The sequence below is a fragment of the Hermetia illucens genome, chromosome 3, assembly GCF_905115235.1.
Source record: "Hermetia illucens chromosome 3, iHerIll2.2.curated.20191125, whole genome shotgun sequence".
In the NCBI taxonomy this organism is placed as follows: domain Eukaryota; kingdom Metazoa; phylum Arthropoda; class Insecta; order Diptera; family Stratiomyidae; genus Hermetia; species Hermetia illucens.
This window is the reverse complement of record NC_051851.1, coordinates 109,617,115-109,643,458: the sequence shown is the minus strand read 5'-3', so window position 1 is coordinate 109,643,458 and position 26,344 is coordinate 109,617,115. Positions and strand designations below refer to the sequence as shown.

At 42.2% G+C, this 26,344-nt stretch overlaps 1 protein-coding gene across 1 annotated transcript in view; it reads right to left on the bottom strand.

The window, feature by feature from the left end:
• LOC119651428 (daxx-like protein) overlaps nucleotides 1–25,169 on the bottom strand; it is a 104,882-nt gene extending 79,713 nt beyond the window's left edge. The window contains exon 1 of the mRNA XM_038055025.1: nucleotides 24,739–25,169. Within this exon, the coding sequence (XP_037910953.1) occupies nucleotides 24,739–24,888 (150 nt within the window). The 5' untranslated portion in view covers nucleotides 24,889–25,169. The remainder of the gene's footprint in view (nucleotides 1–24,738) is intronic.
• Nucleotides 25,170–26,344: the final 1,175 nt, after the last annotated feature.

Sequence of the window (26,344 nt, the reverse complement as noted above, 5' to 3'; positions counted from 1 at the left end):
ATGGTAACGATCCATGCTCTTCTTTTTCTATTGTGAATTGGATCTTCGGGTGTATCCTATTAATTTCTGTTAACGTGTTGTCTACCCTGTCCTTTTCAACTATGGCAAATATATCATCGATATACCTGAACCAAATCCTCGGCATTATCCCCTTTTCTTCGATGATTGTTTCAACGTGTGCCAACTACTACCGACTTTTATAACTGTCGGATAAACTGATATGGTAATTTATTATTATTAACTTAATTTGAATAGATATCGATATGGAGTATTTTGAGGCACCATATAGAGGCAGCTTCATGATTTTTTTCAGATTTTTCAGTTGGATAGTTTCTGAGAATGGCTCCGAAATCATCAATTTGCACCTCTCCCACTTCCCGCCTTTTTAAGGGTTTGTTTGCAAAACAAAACCTTATTAAAATCGGTTCAATGTCTGTCTGTCTGTCACAGTCACTTTTCTCAGAAACGGCTATTCCGATTGACACGAAATTTGGGGGCGGGGGTTCCCCATACATGTAAAAGCGGAGTGTAAATTTTTTTTCACCAAATATAGTCATGTGGGATATCAAATGAAAGGTCTCGATTAGTACTTTTCGAAGCCGGTCTTAGTTTTGATTAAAAAGTGGGAGGGGTGCAAAGTGATGATTTCTTTAACGGAGCCATTCTCAGAAACTATCCAACTGAAAAATCTGAAAAAAATCATGAAGCTGCCTCTATACGGTGCCCAGGCCTCAAAATACTCTCCATATCGATATCTGTTCAAATTAAGTTAATAACAGTATATTACCATATTTTTGAGAAAATTGAGTAAAACCCCCCTTCAGTTTATCTCAGAGTTATAAAAGTTGATAGTAGTATAAAGTATAATATGAAGCATATTATCTCCAAGTTTGATCAAAATCATACTATTAGTAACAAAGTTTCAGTAGCTCAAATTGCCTCAAAATAGTTTACATTCAAATATACTCACACAAGAAGCAAACAAAACCTTTAATACCCGAAGAGCCCAGCTTCCGGTTTCCCGACTTGTTTTTACTTTTATTGTCGTTTTTGTTTTCATTGTGCAGTATAAATTTCACCGGTGATATCAGAGAAACTTGTGCAATTTCAACAATACAGTTGATCAGATTCTACTTGTGTTTGGGAGCTGTGATACTAGTGATCTATGGTCTAGGGATATTAGTGATTTATGGTCTGTTAAGACTATGAATCTTCGACCAAACAGATAAGATCTGAAGAAATTTATTCCCCAGTGAATAGCTTAAAGTTCCTTTTCGATAACAAGTTTTAGATATTGTGTTTAGTGATTTGCTTGCATATGAAATAAGTAAATCATGGCCCATTTCTCCTTGGGATAATACTGTGGCTAGAGCGTAGTTAGATTCATTTGTGGTTAAAACGAATGGTTAATTGATTTTGGAGAATTGGTGTGTGAAAGAAAACCTTAGTAAAATAGATTCAATGACTGTCTCTCACACTGGGTTTACCGGGAAGCGGCTGAACCTATCGTCACGAAATTGAGAAAGTATGGTCTATGAACACCTTTACTTTACATACGTTGAATTTAAGGCGGGCACCCGATATATGCGGAAAGGGGGTGCAAATTTTGTGTTCACAGATTATGGTCGTTCGGAACGTCAAATGAAAGGGCTCAATTAGTACTTGATACTGACCTTATTTTTGATATTGGATGAAACATGGGCGAGTAAGGGCTCAAAGTGTGTGTAATGTCTAAAAACCTAGCAAACCAAAAGATTGGAAAAAAATCACAATGATGTATCTATACCAAATCTACGCCTCAAAATCCCATTTCGATATCGATACATATATAAATATATTTTAGAAATTTATCCGAAAACCCCCCATTAAATTCACCCTAAAAGGACAAAATTTGGCATCAATATACGGAATAGCATACGATATAATTTTGGGAAGTTTGAACGTGAAATAATTATTATTAATACAGTTATAATAGGTGAAATTTTCCAATTTTATGTGAATTAATTGCGTTCTAAGGCGTGTATGACGTCATCAGCTTGTATCAATTCCCCAATACCACAGCAAAATAGGTTCATATAAATGGAAGGTTGAATCGAAACATCCTTTTCTCCTTTTTAGCTTGTTTCAGTCATTTGAACATCAGTATCAATTACACGAGCTTAGATAGATTTGCGGGTAGTGCCAATACGTAGTGTATATGTACATCTGTATACTTATTACATATATCAGTTTTCCGCCTTTAGCTTTTTTTAGTTATTTGTATATCAGTATGAATTACTTGACACAGACATGTGTGCGCGTATGTAAGTGCTAAAAAAGTTTGCAAGTACCGGAGAATAGGATAGACATCGTGTAGTTTAGTACCATTGGTTTTTACTGCCAGTACATATTTGTATGCTTTTGATATGTATGTACATATGTACGTCTAGATTTTAGCGATTAATGAATAAATATTTCGCATATTTTGTTATGTACGAATGGAACACCGTGCATAGGAAGTTCCTCACATAAGGTCATCACAAAACCCTCTATCCAATGCCTGATCTGGGTGCATTATCGAGGCTTTTAAATCCCCATCCAGTGTATGAAGCCATCGTTGTTTCGACCTGCCTTTTAGTCGTTTACCATCGACTTCGATGTTCAGACCAATCTTGGCAAGTGAATTCTCGTTAGCACGAATTGCGTGACCATACCATCGAAGACGCCTCTCCCGCAATTTTTCCACGATCGATGCAACCCCATATCGATTGCGGATATCCTCATTTCGGATGTGATCAAAACGTGCCACACCACTAGTCCAACGCAACATCTTCGTCTCCATTACCTCAAGACGCCGCTTTTATAGTCGGCCAACACTCAAAACCATAGAGAGCGACAGGACGGACGACATTGCGGTAAATTTTAGATTTGAGACGTTCATTGTTACTCGTTATGGAACGGCAATCGAAATAAATTTGGAATGCCGCGGATCCTGCCACGCTACACATCGATCACAAAGAACACCAATTGTGGAACGCCACTTCATCCAGGTTGCGTTAATGCGTGAAGCAATTTCATAATGCAGTTCTCCATTGGCTGATAACGTTGACCCAAGGTATTTAAATCGCTCAGTTCTGGGCAGATCACTGCCGCTGACAGTGATTGTGCCTGTCTCATGGGGATCGGTCCTCCAAAATTCAGTTCTGTTTAAATTCAATTTGAGATCGTGTTGCATGAGGCGATCATTCCGTTTTTGGACAAGTTGCAAGAGATCATTTTTGTTATCAGGTGCTAGAAAAACATCATCTATTATCATAAAGCAGTGTGTAGGGCGCTGGACGTTGGATATCCAGTGTGAGGGTGTCCATAACAAGAACAAAGAGTGGTGAGAGGGCGCTTCCTTGATGAACACCAACAGAGAAACGAAGCGATTTTGATACACCCGCCATACTTCGAACTTTACTTTTCAGATCATGGTAGGTGAGTTCGTGTGGCATACGGTCAAACGATTTCTCTAGATCCAGAAATGCAATCTAAAGAGGGCGATACTTCTCATGGTGTTTCTCCATGAGTAACCGCGCACCGTGTATTGCGTCAGTAGTTCCGCACTTTTTGACAAATACGGCTTGATTCACGGTTATTTCAACGTTTTCGCGAATACGGTTGTCAACAATGCATTCAAAAATCTTCATGGTATGAGAAAGTAACCGGATCGGATGGTAATTTGGACATTCTGCTGGACTACTTTTCTTTTTCCATATTGTAACGGTGGTACTTTCTTGCCAGTCAGATGGTGTTCTTCCTCCCTGAATAACCCGATAAAAGGTGTCATCCCTGTTAAACACGTGATAAATCAGATGCCAGATTTATGTCGATCGCGGTATTAAAGCCCGTATTTATTGGTCCGAATGACGTTCACAATGACTTCGTTAAATGGGCAAGAATTGAAGCCAAGGCCATACACATCACATTCTACTTTTTAAATGCGTTTTTCTCAAAACTGCATGTTGAAAATCGGCTGCCACCACAGCGCAAAATCTATCAAACGAAATTCTTTGATATTTTCACGACTTATTGAGAACATATTTCTACGGTCCGCAAACTAGGATAATTGCGATTCATTCAGTAGTTTTTTTAATTCATTGAAGAAGCCGTAAAAACACCAAATTAAAAAAAAACAATTTAACAAGGCACCAAAAATTTAGTTTTTAAAAAACCTAGTTTGCGAACTGCAGTTAAGTCTGCAAGTTAAAATGCCGTTTACTTTTTTCTTTAGATGAGCGCAGCGCCCTCTAGCGTGGCAGGAGAAAACACACATTTTTTTGGAGATGGACGTATAAATTGCTCTGTATTTCAATAACGAACTATGCGATCGGGCTTACTATGCCCGCTCTAAATATTAATAAATCCATGGTGAAAAATTCATATTTGTATCTTTCTCCAGTTCTTCACAAAAAAATTGCAAAAAAAAGCCAGAAAAATGGCCTTTACACAGGATGACCCCCTTAAAGAATTCACTTGAGTCACAATGTTGGATCCCAACTCTTCGCCTTCCAGAGCTCAGATGCGATATCGTCAGGTGCCGTGGCTTTCCCCGATTTCATTCGTGTTATTGCCTCCTCGACTTCAGTTGCCCTAACTGGTGGAACTGGTCCAAATGTTGGCAATGATTGTAGAAGTGGAGGATGAGCAAATTCTTCAGTTGAAATCTGCTCGAAGTATTCTCGCTATCTATCCGTTGCGGCTCGACGGTTAAGAAAAGTACCGTTCTTGTCATTAACGCAACAGAAGTGTTCGATATCCTGTGTACGTTTGTTAGGAAGTCGATACAGATCTCTCTCGCCATCCCGAGTGTCCATCGTAAAGATGTTTGTAATGGTTCGCTCGGGTAACAGCGACTGCTTTCTTTGTTTCCCGGTGGACATTCTTATAAATTCGCCAATTAGCAAGCGTTTTATCGTAGAGCAATTTGTGGTAGAGGCGTTTCTTTTCACGGACCTTCATTTCAACTTCATCATTCATTTGGTTCCATAATTGTTCCACATTCGTAATGGTCAGTAATCGTGAGTGAGATCGTCTCTTCTTTCTTCTCACCAAACCGCCACCATTTAATGCGCCGCGGGCCAGGGCGTTCCTCACGCTGTTTTATCGGTGACTTAATTCGCAGGACGGCAATGACCGATGCTGAGGTGCGGTGGTCCCATAGGGAACGACTTTGCAATCAGTGACAGTGATAAAGTGTTAGCATCTCATGAGAATATAGTCGATTTGCGTTTTATTGTTCCCACTATAAAATTTAGGAAGATGAGACAATCGTTTGATGAACCATGTATTCATAAGTACAAGGTCATGGGTGTCCGCAAAATCGATTATACGCTTGCCACCCTCATTGTGCACTCCGAACCCCTTTCCCCGATGGCACCTGTCACCGTCTGCCTTTTCACCCACATGACCATTAAGGTCGCCGACAATGATAATATAGTCGTCAGCAGGCACGTGACAAGTCTTTTCATCGAGAAGTTGCCAGAAGGCAACTTTCTCGGCATTAGGTCGACCTCTCTGTGGTGCATACGCGGTGAAGAAGTAAATAGTGTGATCAGCTGATATAGTGGTGAGCTTCATCAGCCAATCATCAAATTGTTCGACATCTTTAATGGCATCACGGAAACCCTCTGACATGGCAATGTCAACAACATATTGAGTGTACGGACCACGAAAATAGAGAAGTTTATAGCTATTTTTACCGCATTCGCGATCAATGTCGTAGCTTTTGGCACCAGACCATCGGGTTTCTTGCAGACCGCAGATATCAATGCGCCTTTTCCGAAGGGCTCTTGCGAGTTCCTCGGTCTTTCCAGTTAGGGTACCAACATTTAGCGTGTAGACACATATTTCTTTTGTTCGTTTTGTTCGGACTAACTTGCTTACATCCTGACGCCGCCCAAGCGTCAAGAACCCCTTCCCATTTCTCGACAGGACCGGGGCCCGTCCTGCCGCGTCGACAGAGGTGGACGCTCTAGCATTTCTCCGAGGCTTGTGACTCAATTCGATCATTATGTTTGTAACGACATTGTATGCATTTTCTTGGTCGATCAGTCGCGGGACCTGTCACCAAGGGAGATAAGGAAGGATTTAGCATAGTGAAATAACTGCAACTATACTCTGTTTATCTCTTTCTCTAATCTCAGCATTTTATTTTTTTTTACTGAGGATAGTGCAGTGTCCCCTTATATTTGCGCTGGATTTAAGGAGACATATAAAATCGAAAGAAGGTGTACATTTTTTTCACAGAATATGATGCAGTAGCTTTCGAGAGGCGTTCGTTCTAATTAGGACATCCGTGCAAGATTCGAGATCCCTGTGCACGTCAGCCGGGGTTTTCGTGTGTTGGGTGGGTGGCAGCGGCTTCAGCTTCGGCACTGCGTCCTTGAGTAGACGCAACAAACCGGTAGTGTTGAGTCCGGACCTGATGTCGAGTACAAGGTTGCTGGTGAGTCGCAGGTTTTGTACACCAGTTCCGGAGGACATGCAGGAAATTTTTCTCGATTAGCTGTTCGAAGGCTAAATAGAACGAGTGGTACGACCTGCTACCAAGAACGGTAATCTTGGGCCATTATAGCGGCCTTCAGTACCTTTCAAGCATCCCAATGGACTGCGGGTGGTATGCGGTTGTCCGGTGGCGTTTGAACCTGAGGAATTTGCCCAACTCTAAAGGGAGGACTCAAACTGTATTCCCTGATCGGTAATTATAATTACCGGCACACAAAAACGTGAAATCCATTCTCGACAGAGGACCTCTGCAAAACATTCTGCAGTAATGTCTTTCAGAGGTATCGCCTATCAATTATTGTGAGGCAATACCTGAAACCGCGCGAGTCTCGCAAAGGGCCAATTAAATCGAGATGGATTGTGTGGAAACGCTTGGTAGAATGCCTGGATGCGTAATAGTCCGGAATATATAGCCTTGGTTCCTTGTCTGATATCTCGCAATATATACTGGATGCTAAGCCGAAGATAGGAAACTCACTAAAAGTGAATTTAGAATTGGTCCTCAGGGTCTGAAGAACTGCGCCGTCCTTCTGCGCCTCGGCGATTGCCGGAAAATTGACGCACCTTGACTTTTGCAACACGTGACAAAGCGTCAGCAACTACGTTATCTCTTCGAGATATTTGTTGAATGTCGGAAGTGAATTGATTGATAAAGATCAAGTGCCGATGTTAGTGAGGAGACGCTTTGTCGGGCTTTTGTTGAAAAACAAAAGTGAGTGGCTTACGGTTGATGAACATTGTGAACAGTGTGCTTTCAAGGCAATATCAGAAGAATTCAATAGTGAGATACCTGGCTAGTAGCCCGCGATCATAGTTGCTGTAGTTCCGTTGAACGGTATTCAGGTATTTCGAGAAAAAGCTCAACAGCTGCCAGATTTAATTCACTTTTTGGTGAAGAGCAGCACCTACGACAATGTCTGAGGCATTGACGAATACGGCTAAGGGTACATGTTGCCGAGGGAATGCTAGGAGTGTAGCATCCACCAGCTGTTGCTTGGAGGTCATAAACGCCTGGACATCCCCTGGGAAGTACAAAATCAGGCATTAAGTATCGATTGATGGTGCGCAGCCTTGGACAAGAAACGACGTTAAAAGTTTAACACGTCCAAGAACCTTCTCAAATCCTTAATAGTTTTTGGAATCTGGAAGCTCAGAATCGTGGTCCGGTTGGATGCCTTCAGAGGTAATCGAGGAATCTCACCTGCGGTAGCAAGAATTTGAATTTATCAACGTTAAGTATAAGATCTCAACGAGACGTTAAAAAGTACACTCAAGGTGCTCTAAATGCTCGGACTCAGAGGAAGACGCGACCAGAACATCATCCAAATATACGAAACAGGAGTGGAGGTTTCACAGCACAAGTGGGTGAATCTCTGAAAGGTTTGCACTGCGTTGCACACTCCAAAAGTCATCCTAGTGAACTCTAAGAATCCGAAAAATCTGCATATTGCCCTTTTCGGGATGTCTTCCGGAACTACATGAATTTGATGGTATGACTCGACTAATTCGAGAAAATACGGCAGTTTGGGATAGAGTACACAAAAATGGAAGATGAGTAGGATAGGGTAACGGTCTGGAATGGGCATTTAGACGTTTGTAGTCGTCAAAAGGTCTCCATTCGGCGAAGACCTACAACTGTCTGAAGGTCTACAAATATCCTGCTTAGTTAGTTAGTTCTTCGAATTCTTTGCCCACAACTGGAAACCTTTGCGGTGCTAATGGACGTACCTTAGAAAATGTGTTGATGTGGTGGTGAACATCATGCTTAGCGGGCTCAGAAAGGAAACGCTTGATAGTGATGTTGTGGTATTTTTGGAGAAATGGGCGAATACCTGAATGTGATGTCCGCCATAATGGAGCGCCAAGTCGGAGTCCTAAACTCAAGTCTACCTGTCTGCAGCCATATGTGCGGATCGATGGAAAATTTCGCTAGGTGCGGATCGATGAAAAATTTTGCTGCCGCGAGTTTCAAAGATTGCGGTATTAAATTGTAACGCCGGGATACCGGAAGAACCGTAATTATACCGGCTCAAGTGGTCTAGTTTTTTTATGAAAAATTGCAGGGACTGGTACATTTTTGCGCTGGTGTTTGCCGGAGGTCCCGACCGCCCATTTCGGGAGCCGACGTAGTGCTACTTTTCGGGTAATAGTCCCCAAACTTCCGGCAAGCCTAGTTCTTTTTATGAGAAACTGCAGGGGCTGGTACATTTCTGCGCTGGTGTTTGCCGAAGGTCCCGACCACCCATTTCAGGAGGAGAATCTAGGTTTTTATCTAGTCCTACTTCCCGAACGCAAAGCATCGACGGCCTCTGCCAACTCAAAGATAGTAGCTGTTAATGCTGTCACAATCTGCTGCAGCTGAGCCACCGGCTTGATGACCTCGCCTCATAAATTTTGTCTGCGGTAACGGCTCGGTCCAGAGACTCCGAATCCACGCATGCCAGGATGGCTTTCGAAGAGCCTCTGCAATCACAAAGACTCTAGTTGCTCGGTACCGACTTTGTCACTGCATCATTTCACGCAGCAGTTGACTTGGTGCACGGTCATCTAACATTAGCTGTGTCAATAAGTGGTTAAGTTTAACCCTGTAACTTACAGGCTCTTTATGAGCTGTTGCTGTAGTCTTTTGAAGCGAATGGCACAGATTGTGATGCCGGCCAAGCGAAGCGTACCGAGGGATTGGAAGCGAACAACCCACAAGAAATCAAAAACACACAAACGAAACGAGTGCAGAAAAGAGCGTCGTCTCTTGCGGCGTCCTTTTGGAGGTTTTGTGTAAAACAAAACTTTGTTAAAATCGGATATAGTCGTTTGTGGTATCAGATGAAAGGTCGCGCTTAGTACTTTCAGAAACGGATTAACAAGCCCTAAGTGGAGACTCGTTAGCACTTATGAAGGGAACAAGTGGTTCCCTAAATATCGGAATTTGCGAGAATAAATATCTACACCAACGAAGAAAAACAAAAGTTTTTTATTATTTCAAATAATTAATCGTTGGAAACACTCAGATAAATATTATATAATGAATAATTTTGGAAAATTTAACAAAAATCCGACTATTATTAAGAAAATTATAGAAGTTCAAAATTGTATATTTCACGTGAATCTATCTTTATGCTCGAAGCCTCCAATTACCAGTATTCCGACTTGTTTTTAGAAGAGAAAGACCTAGTACTGGCTTTTGCGGCCTTACGGGTTTGCTTCAATAGCAGAATAATAATAGGAAGGGGTTGAAACTGTAATAAAGGTTAAACTAATTCCTAACATTTTATCAGGATGTCCCTCTCCGGCAGACTCGGAGGTGAAAAAGAATGTCTGGCTGTCCTCCATGTCGGAGAATCCGTTGGAAGAAGAGTAGTCGTTTGTGTGCCCCGAGCAATTGTTCTGGGGTGCGACATCTTCGCAACGTAAATTGCTCAGTATTTGCTTTCCAAAAATGTTCGCCTGACGCTAATACTGTGGCAGTCGTCGACGGAGCTATCTGCCAGGTTTCGAACCGCTACTGTGTTCCTGGCGGCAAGTCCTGTCGTCGATTTTTCTTTGGAGACTGCATTGACTTCAGGATCTATATCAGATTTCCGCTGTGTCTGCGGGTCGGGAACGACGGAGTGCTCGCACACAGCTTATGTTGCTGGACTGAGACTGAAATGCGAATTCGACTGCACTGTCTGCTTGGTCAGTTTCCGTCCTTTGCCCAGCGTTCCGCCGCCGCGGATTTGCAGGAAAATTTCGACTTGATTTCAAAAATCAAAACACGCGCACACCAAAATTCCTCGTCTTCACTCGGTTGCGGAAAACTCAGCCGTCTTGGGCTCCAGTGTAACAATTCCATACGAATCTGCTTCTTAAAAACTAGGTCTTACTGTTCATTAACACAATCCTCCACGGCAGCTGTTCACATTTAAAGTGAGACAGGACTCATTTTCTGAAACTACCTAACCCAAAAATCCCTTATATGAACGAATGAAATCTGCACCTCAAAAAACGTCCCTTTCCTATATCTACTCAAATAAACTTGCTAATAGTGTATTACCAACTTTCATAAATTGACTGAAAACCCCCTTAGGTTCATTTTGCACGGGCATAGAGGACATTGTCTCACATACGCATGATAAGCTTCACCAATCTGATTTTTTTCAGGTCTTTAGGTCGGGGTAGTTTTCGAAAATGAGTCCTATCTCACTTTAAGTGCGCACATTTTGACTCCTTATTCGCACACTTTACAATCCATTTTAAAACAAATATCAGTTTCGGAAAGTACTACTTTCATTTGATACTCCACATGCCTATATCCGGGGGAAAAAATTTATATCCACCCACTGCATATATGGGGAGCCCCCATTTAAACTCCACATACATTTATGTTACTCACTGTATGCATGGGATCTCATAGCTCCCATCTGACCAACAAATTTCGTTCGAATCGGTTTAGCCGTTTTGAAGAAAAATGAGTGTGCGTGACACGACAGAAAGCGGCAAAAAGGGAAATTTCAACATCAAACACAACCCTGTGTATAACAACAACCAGATACATTTTTTATTTTGATTTCATTCTTTATTTTCAAGATAAAAGAAATAGTATATCAGTGTTGTTCCATTTCTGATAAATCACTATTTTAAAATTGCGCTTGAGTGTGAAAATTGCACAACCAAATCTTCTGAAAAATAATTTTTTTCTCGATAAATTTTCATAGGAAATACCTTCAAGAATAAGAAGAAGAATTATATAATTATCGAATTCGGTTTAAAAAATATTATATACAGAGTTTGGGTGTCAGAAAGGGATACGTGGGAGTATGCAGAATATTGTGAAACTCACGAAAAGAATTCTACAGCCAATGAAGATTTTTCGGGCAAAATAAAAGTAAACAGCGTTATAGAAATATTTCAGAGACCTAAAGATCTCCATGACGTTCTGTAGAAGTTCTATATCGGTAACGGAGATACGACAACGTTCAAGGCGTTACTAAATATCGAATCTTACGGTTCAAATTTTAAGTTTAAACCAGTCGGGAAACAGGAAGCTGGGCGCTTCAGGTATGAAAGGTTTTGTTTACTTCTCTGTATCTTTGAGTGTAGAACTATCCCATTTGTACGTAGCCCGTTATGTATATGCATTTAGCATGTATGATTACCCACTTTAGTGTGAGATTAATATTTAGTTGCAGTAAATTTACAGGGGGGAGTCAACTTTGAGCTGCTGTAACTTCGTTAGTAATAGTATGATTTTCATCAAACTTAGGGATAATATGCTTCATATTATATGTTATACTACTACCGACTTTTATAACTCTCGGATAAACTGATATGGTAATTTATTATTATTAACTTAATTTGAATAGATATCGATATGGAGTATTTTGAGGCAATTTGAGCTACTGAAACTTTGTTACTAATAGTATGATTTTGATCAAACTTGGAGATAATATGCTTCATATTATACTTTATACTACTATCAACTTTTATAACTCTGAGATAAACTGAAGGGGGGTTTTACTCAATTTTCTCAAAAATATGGTAATATACTGTTATTAACTTAATTTGAACAGATATCGATATGGAGAGTATTTTGAGGCCTGGGCACCGTATAGAGGCAGCTTCATGATTTTTTTCAGATTTTTCAGTTGGATAGTTTCTGAGAATGGCTCCGTTAAAGAAATCATCACTTTGCACCCCTCCCACTTTTTAATCAAAACTAAGACCGGCTTCGAAAAGTACTAATCGAGACCTTTCATTTGATACCCCACATGACTATATTTGGTGAAAAAAAACTTACACCCCGCTTTTATGTGTATGGGGAACCCCCGCCCCCAAATTTCGTGTCAATCGGAATAGCCGTTTCTGAGAAAAAAGTGACTGTGACAGACAGACAGACATTGAACCGATTTTAATAAGGTTTTGTTTTGCAAACAAACCCTTAAAAAGGCGGGAAGTGGGAGAGGTGCAAATTGATGATTTCGGAGCCATTCTCAGAAACTATCCAACTGAAAAATCTGAAAAAAATCATGAAGCTGCCTCTATATGGTGCCTCGAAATACTCCATATCGATATCTATTCAAATTAAGTTAATAATAATAAATTACCATATCAGTTTATCCGACAGTTATAAAAGTCGGTAGTAGTTGGCACACGTTGAAACAATCATCGAAGAAAAGGGGATAATGCCGAGGATTTGGTTCAGGTATGTCGATGATATATTTGCCATAGTTGAAAAGGACAGGCTAGACAACACGTTAACAGAAATTAATAGGATACACCCGAAGATCCAATTCACAATAGAAAAAGAAGAGCATGGATCGTTACCATTTTTGGACCTACGAGTAATTAACAATAGCGGAAAACTCGAATTCGAGATATACAGGACGCCAACGATCCTTCATGGGTCGTTTACGATACGGGGAGTGGCGTCCCCGAGGTGCCCGAGCAAGTAGTTCTGACCCCCTAGCTGGCATAATACTTGCGTCCTAGGTAGTAGCCTCGAGAAATTTTCTCGGTGAAGAGCGAACTGCTAATGACCGATACACGCCGGGACACACTGGGAGTCCCTGGAGCCGTCGACAATTCCCTGTCGACGTCGATGGGGTGATGTGAGCCTAGCTCTGCCAAGGTGGTAGTTGTGGCGTGTATCAGGAGCCAGCCCCTTCGGGACCCTGGTCGGGTAGTGTGCATTGAACCGGTGTTAGTAGACCGCGTTGCCCCGAGCGAGCGCTGATCCGTCCGTGAATTCCGGGATCAGCTAAGCGTAGGTCAGGCCTCAGAGAAACTGGGGTAGGGGCTGTGTCCCCGAGGGAATACCCGTTCCTGACTATTGCGGCCCGCTCCCTTGCACACGATGCGCTGGTAAACAACTCAAATGGAGAATAAAAACGAACGAAACGAGGAGATAGTGCAAATGGAGAGTGAGCTGGCTGCATTTATTCGCAGCACGAAAATGCGCCGTTCGCCCCAGCGCCCAGCGAAGGACGCAACAAGGGCTGAAATACCCGACGAGACATCGGGACGCGCAGACGGAGAGAAAGACTCAAAAAGTGATGCGGCACCTGCAACACAGATAGGAACCCAGATCATACAGCACAGTAATTGGGGAAAGAGGCACAGTGGAAACTGCCGAAGCTAATAAAATGGTTTCAAATATAAGCCGAGTGGCAGGACTGTCGATTGCTCTGGCGCAAGCGGAAGAGGAAAGACTTATTAAAAAATGCACGGCGGTTGTGAAGCACATGCGATCTTCGACGTTCCTTCAGAAAAACGTCGGTAAGGGGGTGAAAAACGGGCTAATGGAACTGGAAGAGCTCCTGGACAGGATTTCATACTATAGGCGAACATGGAAAGTAAGACAAAATCCGCAGGAAGCAGAAACAACCGCGCTTCCCGAGGGGAACACTACGAGTACCAAACGGATCGCTGACAGCCCATTGCAGAGCGCACTTGGTAAAAAACGAAAGGAGGAAGGGACATCTGAAGGAGACTTCACTCAGGTACTCTCCAGGGCTGAAAAGAAGAAGGCGAAGAGGATCAAAAGACAACACGTCGCGCCATCAGAAAAACCTCTGCCTAAAACTACGGCGGACACGAAGGACGGAGTGCCAAAAGGAAAGGTGGGGAGACGAAGGAGGACTAGACCGCCAGCTTTGCTTATTAAGCCGACGGAAGGCAAGACTTTTGCGGAAGTCTTCAGCGAAATCCGTTACAAAATCAAACCCGAAGACAACGGAGCGGAGGTGTCTTCCATACGTAAATCGAAGGGTGGTGGAGTCTTAGTCGAACTAGGCCCGAAGACTATAAATAAAGTCACGTTCTGTGAAGCAGTCAAGGGGCTTCTAGGAGAAAAAGCTTTGGTTTCTAGCCTGGAACCCACGTGTGCTTTAGAAATCCGAGACCTTGACGGTCTCACGGAAAAGAACGAGGTAGAAGAGGCCATCAAACGCGAATGCCCGAAGGTAGCCAATGTCCGGATTGGTATCACCTCCGCAAACTCCCGAGGCCAAAAACTCGCTGTGGTGGAAGTTGCCGAGCAATACGCGAGGAAGCTTCTAAACAGCGGGAAAATAAGAATTGGTTGGGTAGTGTGTAGGATACGAATTCGGGCCACCCCAACCAAATGTTACAGATGTTTGGATTATGGGCACACATCTGCAAACTGTTGGGGACCTGACAGAAGGGCAACATGCCGCGAATGCGGTCAGGCAGGCCATAAAGCGAACAGCTGCAATGAAAAGGAAAGCTGCGTCCTATGCAGGGACCGTGGCGCGACTGATGAGAGCATTGCACACACTACGGGATCGGGGCGGTGTCCAGTTTTCAGAGCAGAACTGGAAAGAGCTAGGATACGGTCAACATGATTCGCATCCTACAAGTGACTACCAATACATTGCTTTCGAAGTGGTGGACACAAACTCTCGGTGTGCGCCACCCCAGCGATCTTTCTGTGTATGGAACGTCGCGAAAGTGAACACCGGGAAGTTTGTCGAAACTCTGGGAACAGGTGGGGCCACGCTGAAGGGTACTCCTGGGGGCGGTGGCGCCGCTGCTGACACTGTCGTAAATTCAGTTATGGACCTGATAACGACGGTCTGCGGAGCCTCCATGCCCAGGAAGACATCGAGGCGTGGCAAACCTTCCATGTATTGGTGGACAGTGGAAATCGCAGAGCTCCGGAAGGAATGTCACAGGCTCCGCCGCTTAACACAACGTCTAGGCGACCGGGAGGAGGCATGTACCATAATGATGGAGTACAAATCAGCCAAAAGGAGACTCCGCAGCGCAATAAACAAGAGCAAAGCTCGCTGCTGTCAAGATCTGATCGACGAGGTGAATGGGGATCCGTGGGGACTCGGTTACAAACTTGTAACCCGAAAAATCGGTGCTCTGCGGAAACCCTGTTCACTTAAGGCCGAGCAAATGGACCGCATTGTGAGGGCACTCTTCCCTGCACACCCCGTATGGGATGGTGACGTCGGCGCGGAGAGCGCAGAGGACTGTCCACTTTTCTCTGTAAAAGAGTTGGAACAGACAATCCTCTCTATGAAAAACAAGAAGGCGCCAGGACCCGATGGTATTCCAACAGAGGTGTACAAACTGGTATTCCAACATCGGCCAGACCTACTGCTCGGCGCATTCAACGCTTGCCTGAAAGAGGGCATTTTCCCTGCTCGTTGGAAAGTTGCGAGGCTTGCGCTGATCCCTAAAGGGAAAGGCGATCCCGAACTGCCGTCTTCATACCGCCCGCTCTGTATGCTTGATACTGTTGGGAAAGTGCTCGAAAAGCTCATCAGAAGTAGACTCGCTGAAGCGATACGCGCTGCCGGAAATTTATCTCCCCGGCAGTTTGGTTTTAGGGCAGGGAGATCGACAATTGATGCTGTCATGCAGGTCGTGGACGCCGTTCGACGAGCAGAGGCACATAGCCGCCGAACTCGACGGGTGGTGCTTCTCGTAACGCTTGACGTCAGAAACGCCTTCAATTCCGTAAGATGGAAAGACATTCTAAGCACACTAGACAATACCTTCAACGTGTCGAACTATCTCTTACGGATTTTGAGGGACTATCTGAGGAACCGCTCCCTGCTCTATGAAACACTAGAGGGTCAAAGGTGGATGGAGGTCACGTCGGGGGTAGCACAGGGATCCATCCTAGGGCCGGACCTCTGGAACGCTACCTATGACAGTCTGCTTAAACTCGACATGCCAGAAGAGTCGCGCCTGGTCGGCTACGCAGATGATGTTGCAGCGCTTGTTGCTGGACGCACTGTCGAACAGGCGCAAAGCAGACTCGGCATATTGATGCGACGGGTAAGCGGATGGATGACTACTCATGGTTTCAACCTTGCACTGGAAAAAACCGAAGTAGTCATCCTGACTAAGAAGAGAATTCCGACCCTGCGTTCCATATCGTTCGGCGAGTCGATAATCGAGTCAAAATCAGCGGTAAAGTACCTCGGGTTGACGCTTGACTCAAAGATGAGCTTTTCTGAGCAAATCCAAGCAACAGCGAACAAGGCTGCGGCTGGAGTTTCGGCGTTAAGTAGGCTAATGGCAAACATTGGGGGTCCTACGTCTAGTAGGCGACGTCTCCTGATGAACTCAACGCAGTCTGCCCTGCTCTACGGCGCAGAGGTATGGGCTGGCGCTCTTAACAAGGAGGTATATCGTAGACGCCTCGCGCAAGTACAGAGACGGGGAGCTTTACGGGTGGCGTCTGCGTACCGCACAGTCTCTGAACCGACCGTGATGGTGATCGCGGGAGTTATCCCCGTTGCCCTTCTTGCTAGGGAGCGTCAGGCCATATACAAGCGCAAGGGAGATGAGCCAAGGGAGGTGGTTGCTCGCGAAGAACGGCAACACACTCTAGACGAGTGGCAGCTCTCTTGGCAAAATGAAACTAGAGGCAGATGGACGGCGCGGCTCATCGGCAACTTAGGTGCTTGGCTGAATCGGAACTGACAGTTCCCTTCCTCCTCTCCCCTCCCGTTGGTGAAAGGAATTCCCTGATTTGAAGGCTCCGCAAGGCGGGAGAGTTCGGGGGCTGGCCCGAAGTAATGTGACAAATGGTTCCAGGCTAGCTCTCTGACAATGGGGAGGTGTTTAGTTGGTAGTCCGACAACGTACTGAGTCGGGAGTCCAACACTGTGTGCGTAAATGCATTCACCTACCCTACCCCAAAAAAAAAGCTATACTCAGTTATATTTTGTTGTAAGTATTGTGCTGTTTGTGTGTTCAGTGATTTTTTGAAATGGATCGTACGAAGGGAGATCGCTTTAACGTTCAACGTCATGCTCGCACTAAAAAACGAGTATTTCATGGCAATCGATACTTATCAGAGAAGAAAAAGCAAAAAGGAGATCAATATCAGCAAAGAAACTTTTAGCAAGCATGAACATGGATGTTCCAATTGCGACAAAATTTGTATATTGTATAATGGATTTTGCTGGAGTTTTCTCCGGTATTTCTGCAAATAATAAAATATACGGTAGTAAAAAAGGAGTGCGCAGGACATGTCGAGAAAAGAATGGGAACGCGGCTTAGAAATGCTAAGAATCACAAAGGCATTGGTGGAAAAGGGGCTGGAAAACTTACTGATAAGGTTATTAACGACCTCACTACATTTTTTGCGCTAGCTATTCGTCGACACACAAATTCGATAGAAGGAATGAAGCAAGAAATTTGGGCAACTTTCTTCCATAAATGTTCTAGAGACGAAAATCCTCAGCATCAAAATTGTCCAGCAGGCCAGGACAGTTGGTGCAAATGGCGCAAAGCGGAAGCTAAAGGAGAACTGAATAGTTTCCGAACGACGATCGACTGATCTCGCTAAAAGAGCCAGAATTGAAACCAGAGAGCAACACATCGGGCTTACAAGACTTTTTGGAAGAAACAGAGAGTGCTCTCTATGGACCAGGTATAGCAGATTAATGGTGAAATAAAATTTTACTGTTGATAATCACATTTAAATTTTCAAATGCGTTTTTCTCGAAACTGCATCTTGAAAATGAAAATCTACTGCCACCATAGCTTAAAATCTATCCAACCAAATTCTTTGAAATACATATTTCTACGGTCCGCAAACTAGGATAATTGCAATCGGACGGGTCGTTTTTTTTATTCATAAAAAAAGCCGTAAAAAAACACCAAAATCCAAAAAATTAAGTTTAACAGCCCACCAAAAATTTACCTCTTAATATTTTCTAATTATCCTAGATTGCGGACCGTGGAATATTGTCCACATTAAAACGCCGTTTAATTTTTTTTCATCAGATGAACACAGCGCCCTCCAGGGTGGCATCAGAAAAACACCTTTTTGGAGATGGGTGCATAATTTGACAAATTGATTCCGAAAACTAGCTACGATATCAAGCTGAAAAATTTATCACATATACTAGAGATATCAATAAATATATAGTGAAAAAATCACGTTTCTTGACCCAGTCCCCCAAAATAATTTTTCAAAATAAAGACAAAAAAACGGCCTTCACAGGGAATGACCCCCTTAAGCAGATGCCATTGCGATTTTTTCAGATTTTTCGGTAGGATAGATTCTGAGAGCTTTTTCACTAGTGGGAGCATACAGCCCTGACATCCCTATCTTTCTCCCGATATCAAAAATATCATTAGTTTCGAAAAGTACTAATTGAGCCCCTTCCCACGAGACCATTTTTCCGATAAAAATATGCTCCGCCTTGCTTGTAGGTTAGCAATGTGTGTTTTTAACAAGTTTTAGGCATTCAAATTGGCCTAATTGCTTTGAAACATGCAAAAGGTGAACAAACAGAGTCCTGAGGCTTCTAAAGAAGAAAGAACAGCACGAAAAGACAAAAGATTGCAAGAAGAGGAGCATTATGATCAGGAGGAAGGAATTTTATACGATGCGGGCATTGCACCACCCCATTTAAAAATTTTAAACGCGATTTTTTTCAAATTTAATCAAAAATAACTATTGGACCGATCGACTTATGTATGCTTTTAAGGTTTTCTGTAAAACAAAATGTCTAAGCCGATCCGAATGAAATTTCGGGAAGCTATGAAACCCCACGCATACAGTGAGTGACATAAATTTAGGTGGAGCTTCAAGGGGGCTCCCCCATACATGCAACGCCCATATCTGCAGGTGACATCATAATTAACGAGAATAATTGACATTCGAGAAACATTTTCTTTTAGTTTTTTAGTCATTTCTATATCAATATCAATTACTCCAGCCTATAAGGTATATATACCTGCGAACGAACTTTGCGGGTAGTGTCTAATTCAGATAGATATATTTGTACATTAGACCAGCGGTATTCAATATACGTACTATATATGTACATATGTATGCTTTTGTGCACGAAATAAATCGGAAATATGGGTACGATCAATTTATGCACCTGCATATACAGTATCGGAAATAAGCAGTTTATTTGTTTAGGGTGCGGATAATATCTATGGCTGTAATATGTACGTATGTCTTGTAGTTTGGAAAAATATAAAGAATTATGTTGGATTTGTAGCTATATACGGACGGATAAATGTGCGTAGAAGTTTCTCACAAAAGATAAACACAAAACCTTGATAGCCGAACCGCGAACTTCCGATATTCTGACTTGTTTATATCTGTTTTTTAGTGAACTTCTTCACATTTGCTAATAATGTTGAACTTCTACTGTGAAGCGTATAGATGTAGCTATTATCGATAGAGTACTTTGCAGAGCAAATTGTTTGTGTGAATAGCTACCGACGTAGTTAAGTTTTACATTATTATCCAAGTTCCACATATACGGAAACAAAACTTTCTATACCAGAAGCGACTACCTTCCGGCTTGTTTCTGTCTGTCGTAGATTACATCTTCACATTTGGTAATAATATTGGACTTCTATAGTGAAGCGTATAAAGTTGACTGTTATCAATACAGTGCATTCTAGATTAAATTATATGTGCCCTCAAAAAGTTTAGGGCAATTGAATTTTCAAGTATGTACACACGGAACTAACATGCATTCATCATTCCCCACATGGGGAAACACCAAACCTTTTATACCTGAAGCGTCTAGCTTTCGGTTTCCCGGCTAGTTCGACATTTTATTATATTTTCATGAAAAATTTTCCATTTAGGTTCAATCCTTAGGGATTTTGATAACAATGAACACGTTTTTTGCGTTTTCAGACTTTCCAGTGTCTCAAAATCGCCTACACAATGATTTTTTTGAGTTTTCCCTTAAAATTCCACCAGCCAAAAAACAGCCTAGAAAAATGCGAACACTTTTTTTGTATTGAGTTAATACTAGGGAATAAATATGCAAAATTCCATCAATGTATCTACTGTTTTCTATCCAATTTTTCAAAACAAAAAAAAAAACAAAATTTCTACGTGTCACGCCTTTTAATAAATAAAGGATTATTTAAACCAATTTCAAGTAGCTAAGGAACCATTTCCGATTTGAACATATGGAATCATCGCAAAAGACATACTTGAGAAATGGTTCTGCAAAATAGACTTTGCAACATATGCAACGTTCAATATCAATTACAATGAAACTAACCATACCCGCGAGATCAAAATCGACATTCCCTATAAATCTAGTCAGAAATGAGAATAGTATTATTCTAAACAAGGGGATACAAAAAGGCGTCTTCTTAGGGAACACCACATTCCTAGGAAAAAATGTTAAATACAAATAACGAACCAGTAAGTCGGGCGCTTCGAGTATAAAGGTTTTGTGTTCATCTTATGTGAGAAACTCGCTATGCACGAATTTCCATTCGCATAGCGCATCTAAATTGATGCATACATATACATATTTGTTAGGTACATAAACTAAAAGCCGCTGGTAACCAGAACATACGTACATGTCTATATATTGGTTACTACCGGCAAGCTTTATTAGCATATACACATAAATGTAAATAGATAAAAAAATCAAAAAAGGTAAACTGATCGTTTCCATCGACCCCGCCGTTCATATAAGTTCACTTGATATGATGATTGATGACGTCATACATTTACCTGAAATGCGAAACTTTAACCCCCAAACTCTTGAAGATTATGTCCTATATTATCGTCTATGCAGATGTCAAATTGTACTTCTGGGATGAACTTAAGGGGGGCTTTCCGGTAAATTTTGCGAAACATGGTAATATACTACTATTAACTTTATTTGTGCAGATATCGGTGCCGGATGTATTTTGAGGCCTAGATTTCATATAGTTCCATCCCTGTGTTGTTCCGATTTTTCGGTTGAACGAGACCTGGTTCACTTGTTTGTTTTGTTTCCTACCTCCCCTAGGTTTCACCCAACATCAAAAAAGAGATCAGTTTTGTAAAGTACTAGCCCTTTCATTTGATACCCCAGATGACCATGTTCTGTGAAAGAAAATGTACACCCTCCTTCCATTGGAGAGCCCCTCTCAAAATTCAACATAAAATGGGGCCACTTGCTGCATGTAAAGGGACACACAGACCACATGTTCTCACCAAATTTCGTAGGAATCGGGCATCAAGTGTAAAAGGTTTTGTTGATATTTCATATAATAATATTCGAGTAGACAATGGTTTCATTTGTGTATATACCCTGACCGTACCCGTACTCAATTCGATGCGGTACTGCCATTTTATCTCTTAGAGAGTACCAATTTGAGGCAATTTTGGGCTACTGTAACTTTGTTAAAAATAATAGGATTTCCACCAAACTTTCTAATCGGTTGCTCCTTATTGAAGCCTATATTAATGCACGGACCTAGGATGAACTTAAGTTGGGCTCGCAGTAAATTTTAAAAATATATTTATATACTATTATTAACCTTGTTTTAGCAGATGTCCGTATTGAGGGTATTTCAGAGCCTAGATGTCATATAGAGGTATCATCATAATTTTTTCCAGATTTCTCTAGCGGTTAGTTTCTGAAGATGGTCCCTTAATTTATGTTACCGCTCTATGACCCTTCACTCCCCCGCCTCGCAAACGGCTTCAAAACTAAGACATATTCGATGAAAAGAAAATTAGCAACCCCTTTTGCATATATGGGGTCGCCATTAAATTTCACATAAAATGATGCGTGGGCGGAAACACCCTCCCATCAAAATAGCGTCAATCGGTACAATCGTTTCTGAGAAAGTGGCGTGTGACAGACAGACAGGCAGTAAACCGATTTTTAAAAAAATACAACAATGTATGAATAACATTGGAAAATTATGATTAGTGACTTCCAACACAAATTAAATCTTATAGTACATAGATCCCGTAAAACTGCAGTACAAAAACAATGCATGAATACCATGACACAGCACACGCAGGACATCTCGGAATAAGGAAAACACTTAAAATGAAAACGGTTCTGTCGAGAAATGAGCTCAGGACGTAAATATGTTAGTCTGAGCAAAGAAAATACGTATCTGCACCCTAACTGACCGAGGAACTCGCAAGAGCCTTTCGGAAAAGGCGCATTGATATCTGTGCTGTGCAAAAAACCCGATGGTCTGGTGCCAAAAGCTGCGACTTAGAACGCGAACCCCGTTCGCGTAAGTATAACTATAAACTGCTCTATTTTGGAGACTTGCGACGGGCCTGCTAATGACTACCATCATTCCCTGTGTCCTTAATGTCCATGTGGGTGAAAAGACAGACGGTAACAGGTGCGATGGGAAACGGGAGTTTGGAGCGCCCGCGAAGATGGCGAACGTATAATTGATTTTGCGGACACCCATGACCTTGTACTTATGAATACATGATCCATAAAACGATCGGCTCATGTTCCTACATTTTATAGCGGGAATAGTAAAACACGAATCTATTTTCTCAAAAGACGCCGAAATTTTACCACCGTCACTGATTGCAAAGCTTTTCCCCTGGAGAACATCGCATCCTAGCATCGGCCGTTGATTGCTGTCTTGCGAATCAATTCACCGGTAAAACAGCATGAGGAACGCACTGACCCGCCGCAAATTAAATGGTGGTGATTTCGTGAGAAGAAAAAAGAAATGATCTTAGTTACACGATTACCAACCATTGCGCATGTGGGAGAATCGTGGAACCAAATTAAAGACACGATCCACAAAGCAGCCTCTGAAACCCTGGGGGTAACCAAGCCAAATAAGCAATACATCAATTGAGATACTTGGCTTGAATGACAATGTTCAAATGAAGGTCCGTGAAAAGAAAACACAAATTTCACGATGATCTCCAATTGGCAAAGTTATAAGAATGCCACCGGGAAGCAAACAAAGCGATCACGGTCATCCGAGCCGTCCATTACAAAAATCTTTAAGGTAAACTGGGCACTTGGGATGGCAAGAGAGATCGGTATCAACTTGCCAAAAGCCGACGCGAATGCACACATCGAGCATATCTGTTGTGTTAATGACAAGATGAAGATGTTGCGTTGAACTGGTAGCATGACACGTTTTGATCACATCCGAAATGAGGATATTCGCGATCGATATGCGGTTGCATTGATCTTGGATGGTATGGTCACGTAATTCACGCCAACGAGGATTCACTTGCCAAGATTGGTCTGAACATCGAAGCCGATGGTAAACGACCGAAGGACGCCGAATGAAGATTTAAAAGCCTTGCGATTTCATCCAGATCAAGCATTTGATAGAAACAAGTGGCGAAACCGATCACTACAAGCTGACCCCGCTTATGAACGGGAGAAAGGCTGAAGAAAAAGGAGACTGCGTATATCAAACAACTATAGATATATTCTCACAATTCAATGTGAGTTAATGAAATTTGTTATTGCCTTACCGTTAGAAACTAAAGACACCAAATTTCTCGCCCATAGCTTAGTAAATGACTTTATTCTAAATTGCAGATTATCAGAAACTAGAAGAAGAAACTATCATGCTAGAAATTCTGAATGAATATCTACTGGCATTTACTAACGAGTCAGATTGGCATAGATGGATAGGTTATTACACATTCGCATTACACTAGCTATACACCATATAAACTAATATTCGGGAAACTTCCTGATCTCCCTAATAAAATCAGGCTGCAATCTATAAAAAACTTTTTACAACATACCAACGAGCTGAAAATATATCACCTGCACAGATGCACCTTTTATTTGCTGGAGCATATCCTGCTATCATTCCTAACAGCTATGACCCCAATTGTCCGGGACTTAAAACATTAAAAGAAAAACTGTTTCAACATAGACTAGTCTTTCGTTGCAAGCAGAACATAACATTCATTCACTCAACCAAACTACCAGCATTCACACAAATTCGATTCCTAAATAAGTCTTAACATAAACATTGACCTTCTCTTCGTACTGCATAAACAGGATTATAGGAATACTGAATTTGTGTAGTAAGCAAATCCAATTGTTAATCTGTTGCGCTAGACGCAGCTAAACACAAAGCGACTGCGGAAATCGCAATATACTAAGTCGGGAAAGCTATTGACAAACAGGTAAGCACTTAGTACGACCGACCCGCTCAGGTAAAATTCACCTATATAATAATAATTATTTTGAGTACTGTTTCTTCATGATAATCCTCACAATTTAGCGATCCTATCATAGCATCAAGTATTCCGGATAGTTGATTTTTATCAATTACCGTCTAAAGGCTCGCTCCGGAAGGGACTTTTCGTTCGGTAACAAAACTCCTGTAAGAGTCACTACACCCCGACAACTTAAGGTCCTAATGAAGACTTTACACAGTGAACAAACTCTGCTTCCGTGGTCGGCTTTCAATGGATTTAATAATATATATTCATATACGATCACTTACGGCAGCATCAGACTCGTCCTCCGAAGAATCCAGAACAATTATCGAGGTCATCACGAAAGAGACGAATGCCCACGTTCTTGCTATCTTAGATTTACAATGAACAGCGATTTGTTGAGAGTGAAACGATTGAAACTTCATCCTAGAAGACATTATCCGCGTTGCACTAGGCGGTCGCAAAACCCACGACCACGGTGAATGTCGTTCAATTTGGAGGCTTTTGAGTGCAAATGTCACTACGTGCTGAATGGCATTACTCAAATGTTTTTAATGAACTCAGTTAATCGCCACAAGAAATTGTGAGTTGAGATCCTCTGAAATTTTTCATATCACTTTGTCTTTTATAAGACCATATAACGCTGAATGTACATCCAACATTTTTATCCCACTTTCAAGAAAGCTGTTAAATTGCAGATTCCATGACACTTAAACACTTGGAATGCCCTCACACCCGTTCCACTTCAATGCACGAATGAAACGCTCGTAGGTAAATTCACCGCGTACACCACCGTCGCCACAGGCCATCTAATAAGTAGTACCCACACTCTATGGACCAGACATGCGAACGACTCGGGAAGCTTTTCCTTCCACACCATAGGCACTAAACGAAATGTGCATATTACCAGATCTTCAGGGCCTATCATGTGTACAGATAATCATTTATAATATATTCGCAATTCCGGCCCATTAAGTGTGGGTACATTAGATATACTGTGGTTGTGGCTTTTCGAGCGCATAAGCACGTCGACAGTCAGCTACGGATCTATTGGCATTCACGAATCCCGCAAGCCTCACGAAGTGTTCCGTTTGAGGTTTCATCTAACCGCGATCGTTATGTTAATTTTTGGTCGCCTTCACCGTATGACTTGAAACCATTGAGACCCAATGTCAAATCAGCTGGGAAACAAATAGAATATTCCATTAAATTCCTTTGCATACAATACATACAATTACATGAAGTATTTCCAACTCTGCCATGTTATCAAAATAGTCCCAAGCCCGGATAAAGGAGGAGGGTTTGAGGCAACGTACTCTGTACTATCCTCAGTAACACAAAAATAAAATGCTAAGATCAGGGAAAGAGTTGGAGTTATTTCACTATGCTAAATCCTACCTGATCTCTCTTGGTGACAGTTCCCGCGACAGGCCGACCAAGAAAATGCATACAATGTCGTTACAAACAAGATGATCGAATTGAGTCACAAGCCTCGGAGAAATGCTAGGGCGTCCACCTCAGTCAACGCGGTAGGACGGGCCCCGGTCCTGTCGAGAAATGGGCAAGAGTTCTTCACGCATGGACGGCGCAGACAGTAACAGGTGAGAGTGGCAACCGTATAATCGATTTTGCGGGCACCCATGACCTTGTACTTATGAATACGTGGTTCATCATTGTCTCATCTTCCTATATTTTATAGTGGGAACAGTAAAACGCGAATCGACTATAATCTCATAAGACGCTGATGTTTTACCACTGTCGCTGATTGCAAAGCCGTTCCCTATGGGACCATCGCACCTCAACATCGGCGTTGATTGCCGTCTTGCGAATTAAGCCATCGATAAAACAACGTGAGGAACGCACTGACCCGCGGCGTATTAAATGGTGGTTCGT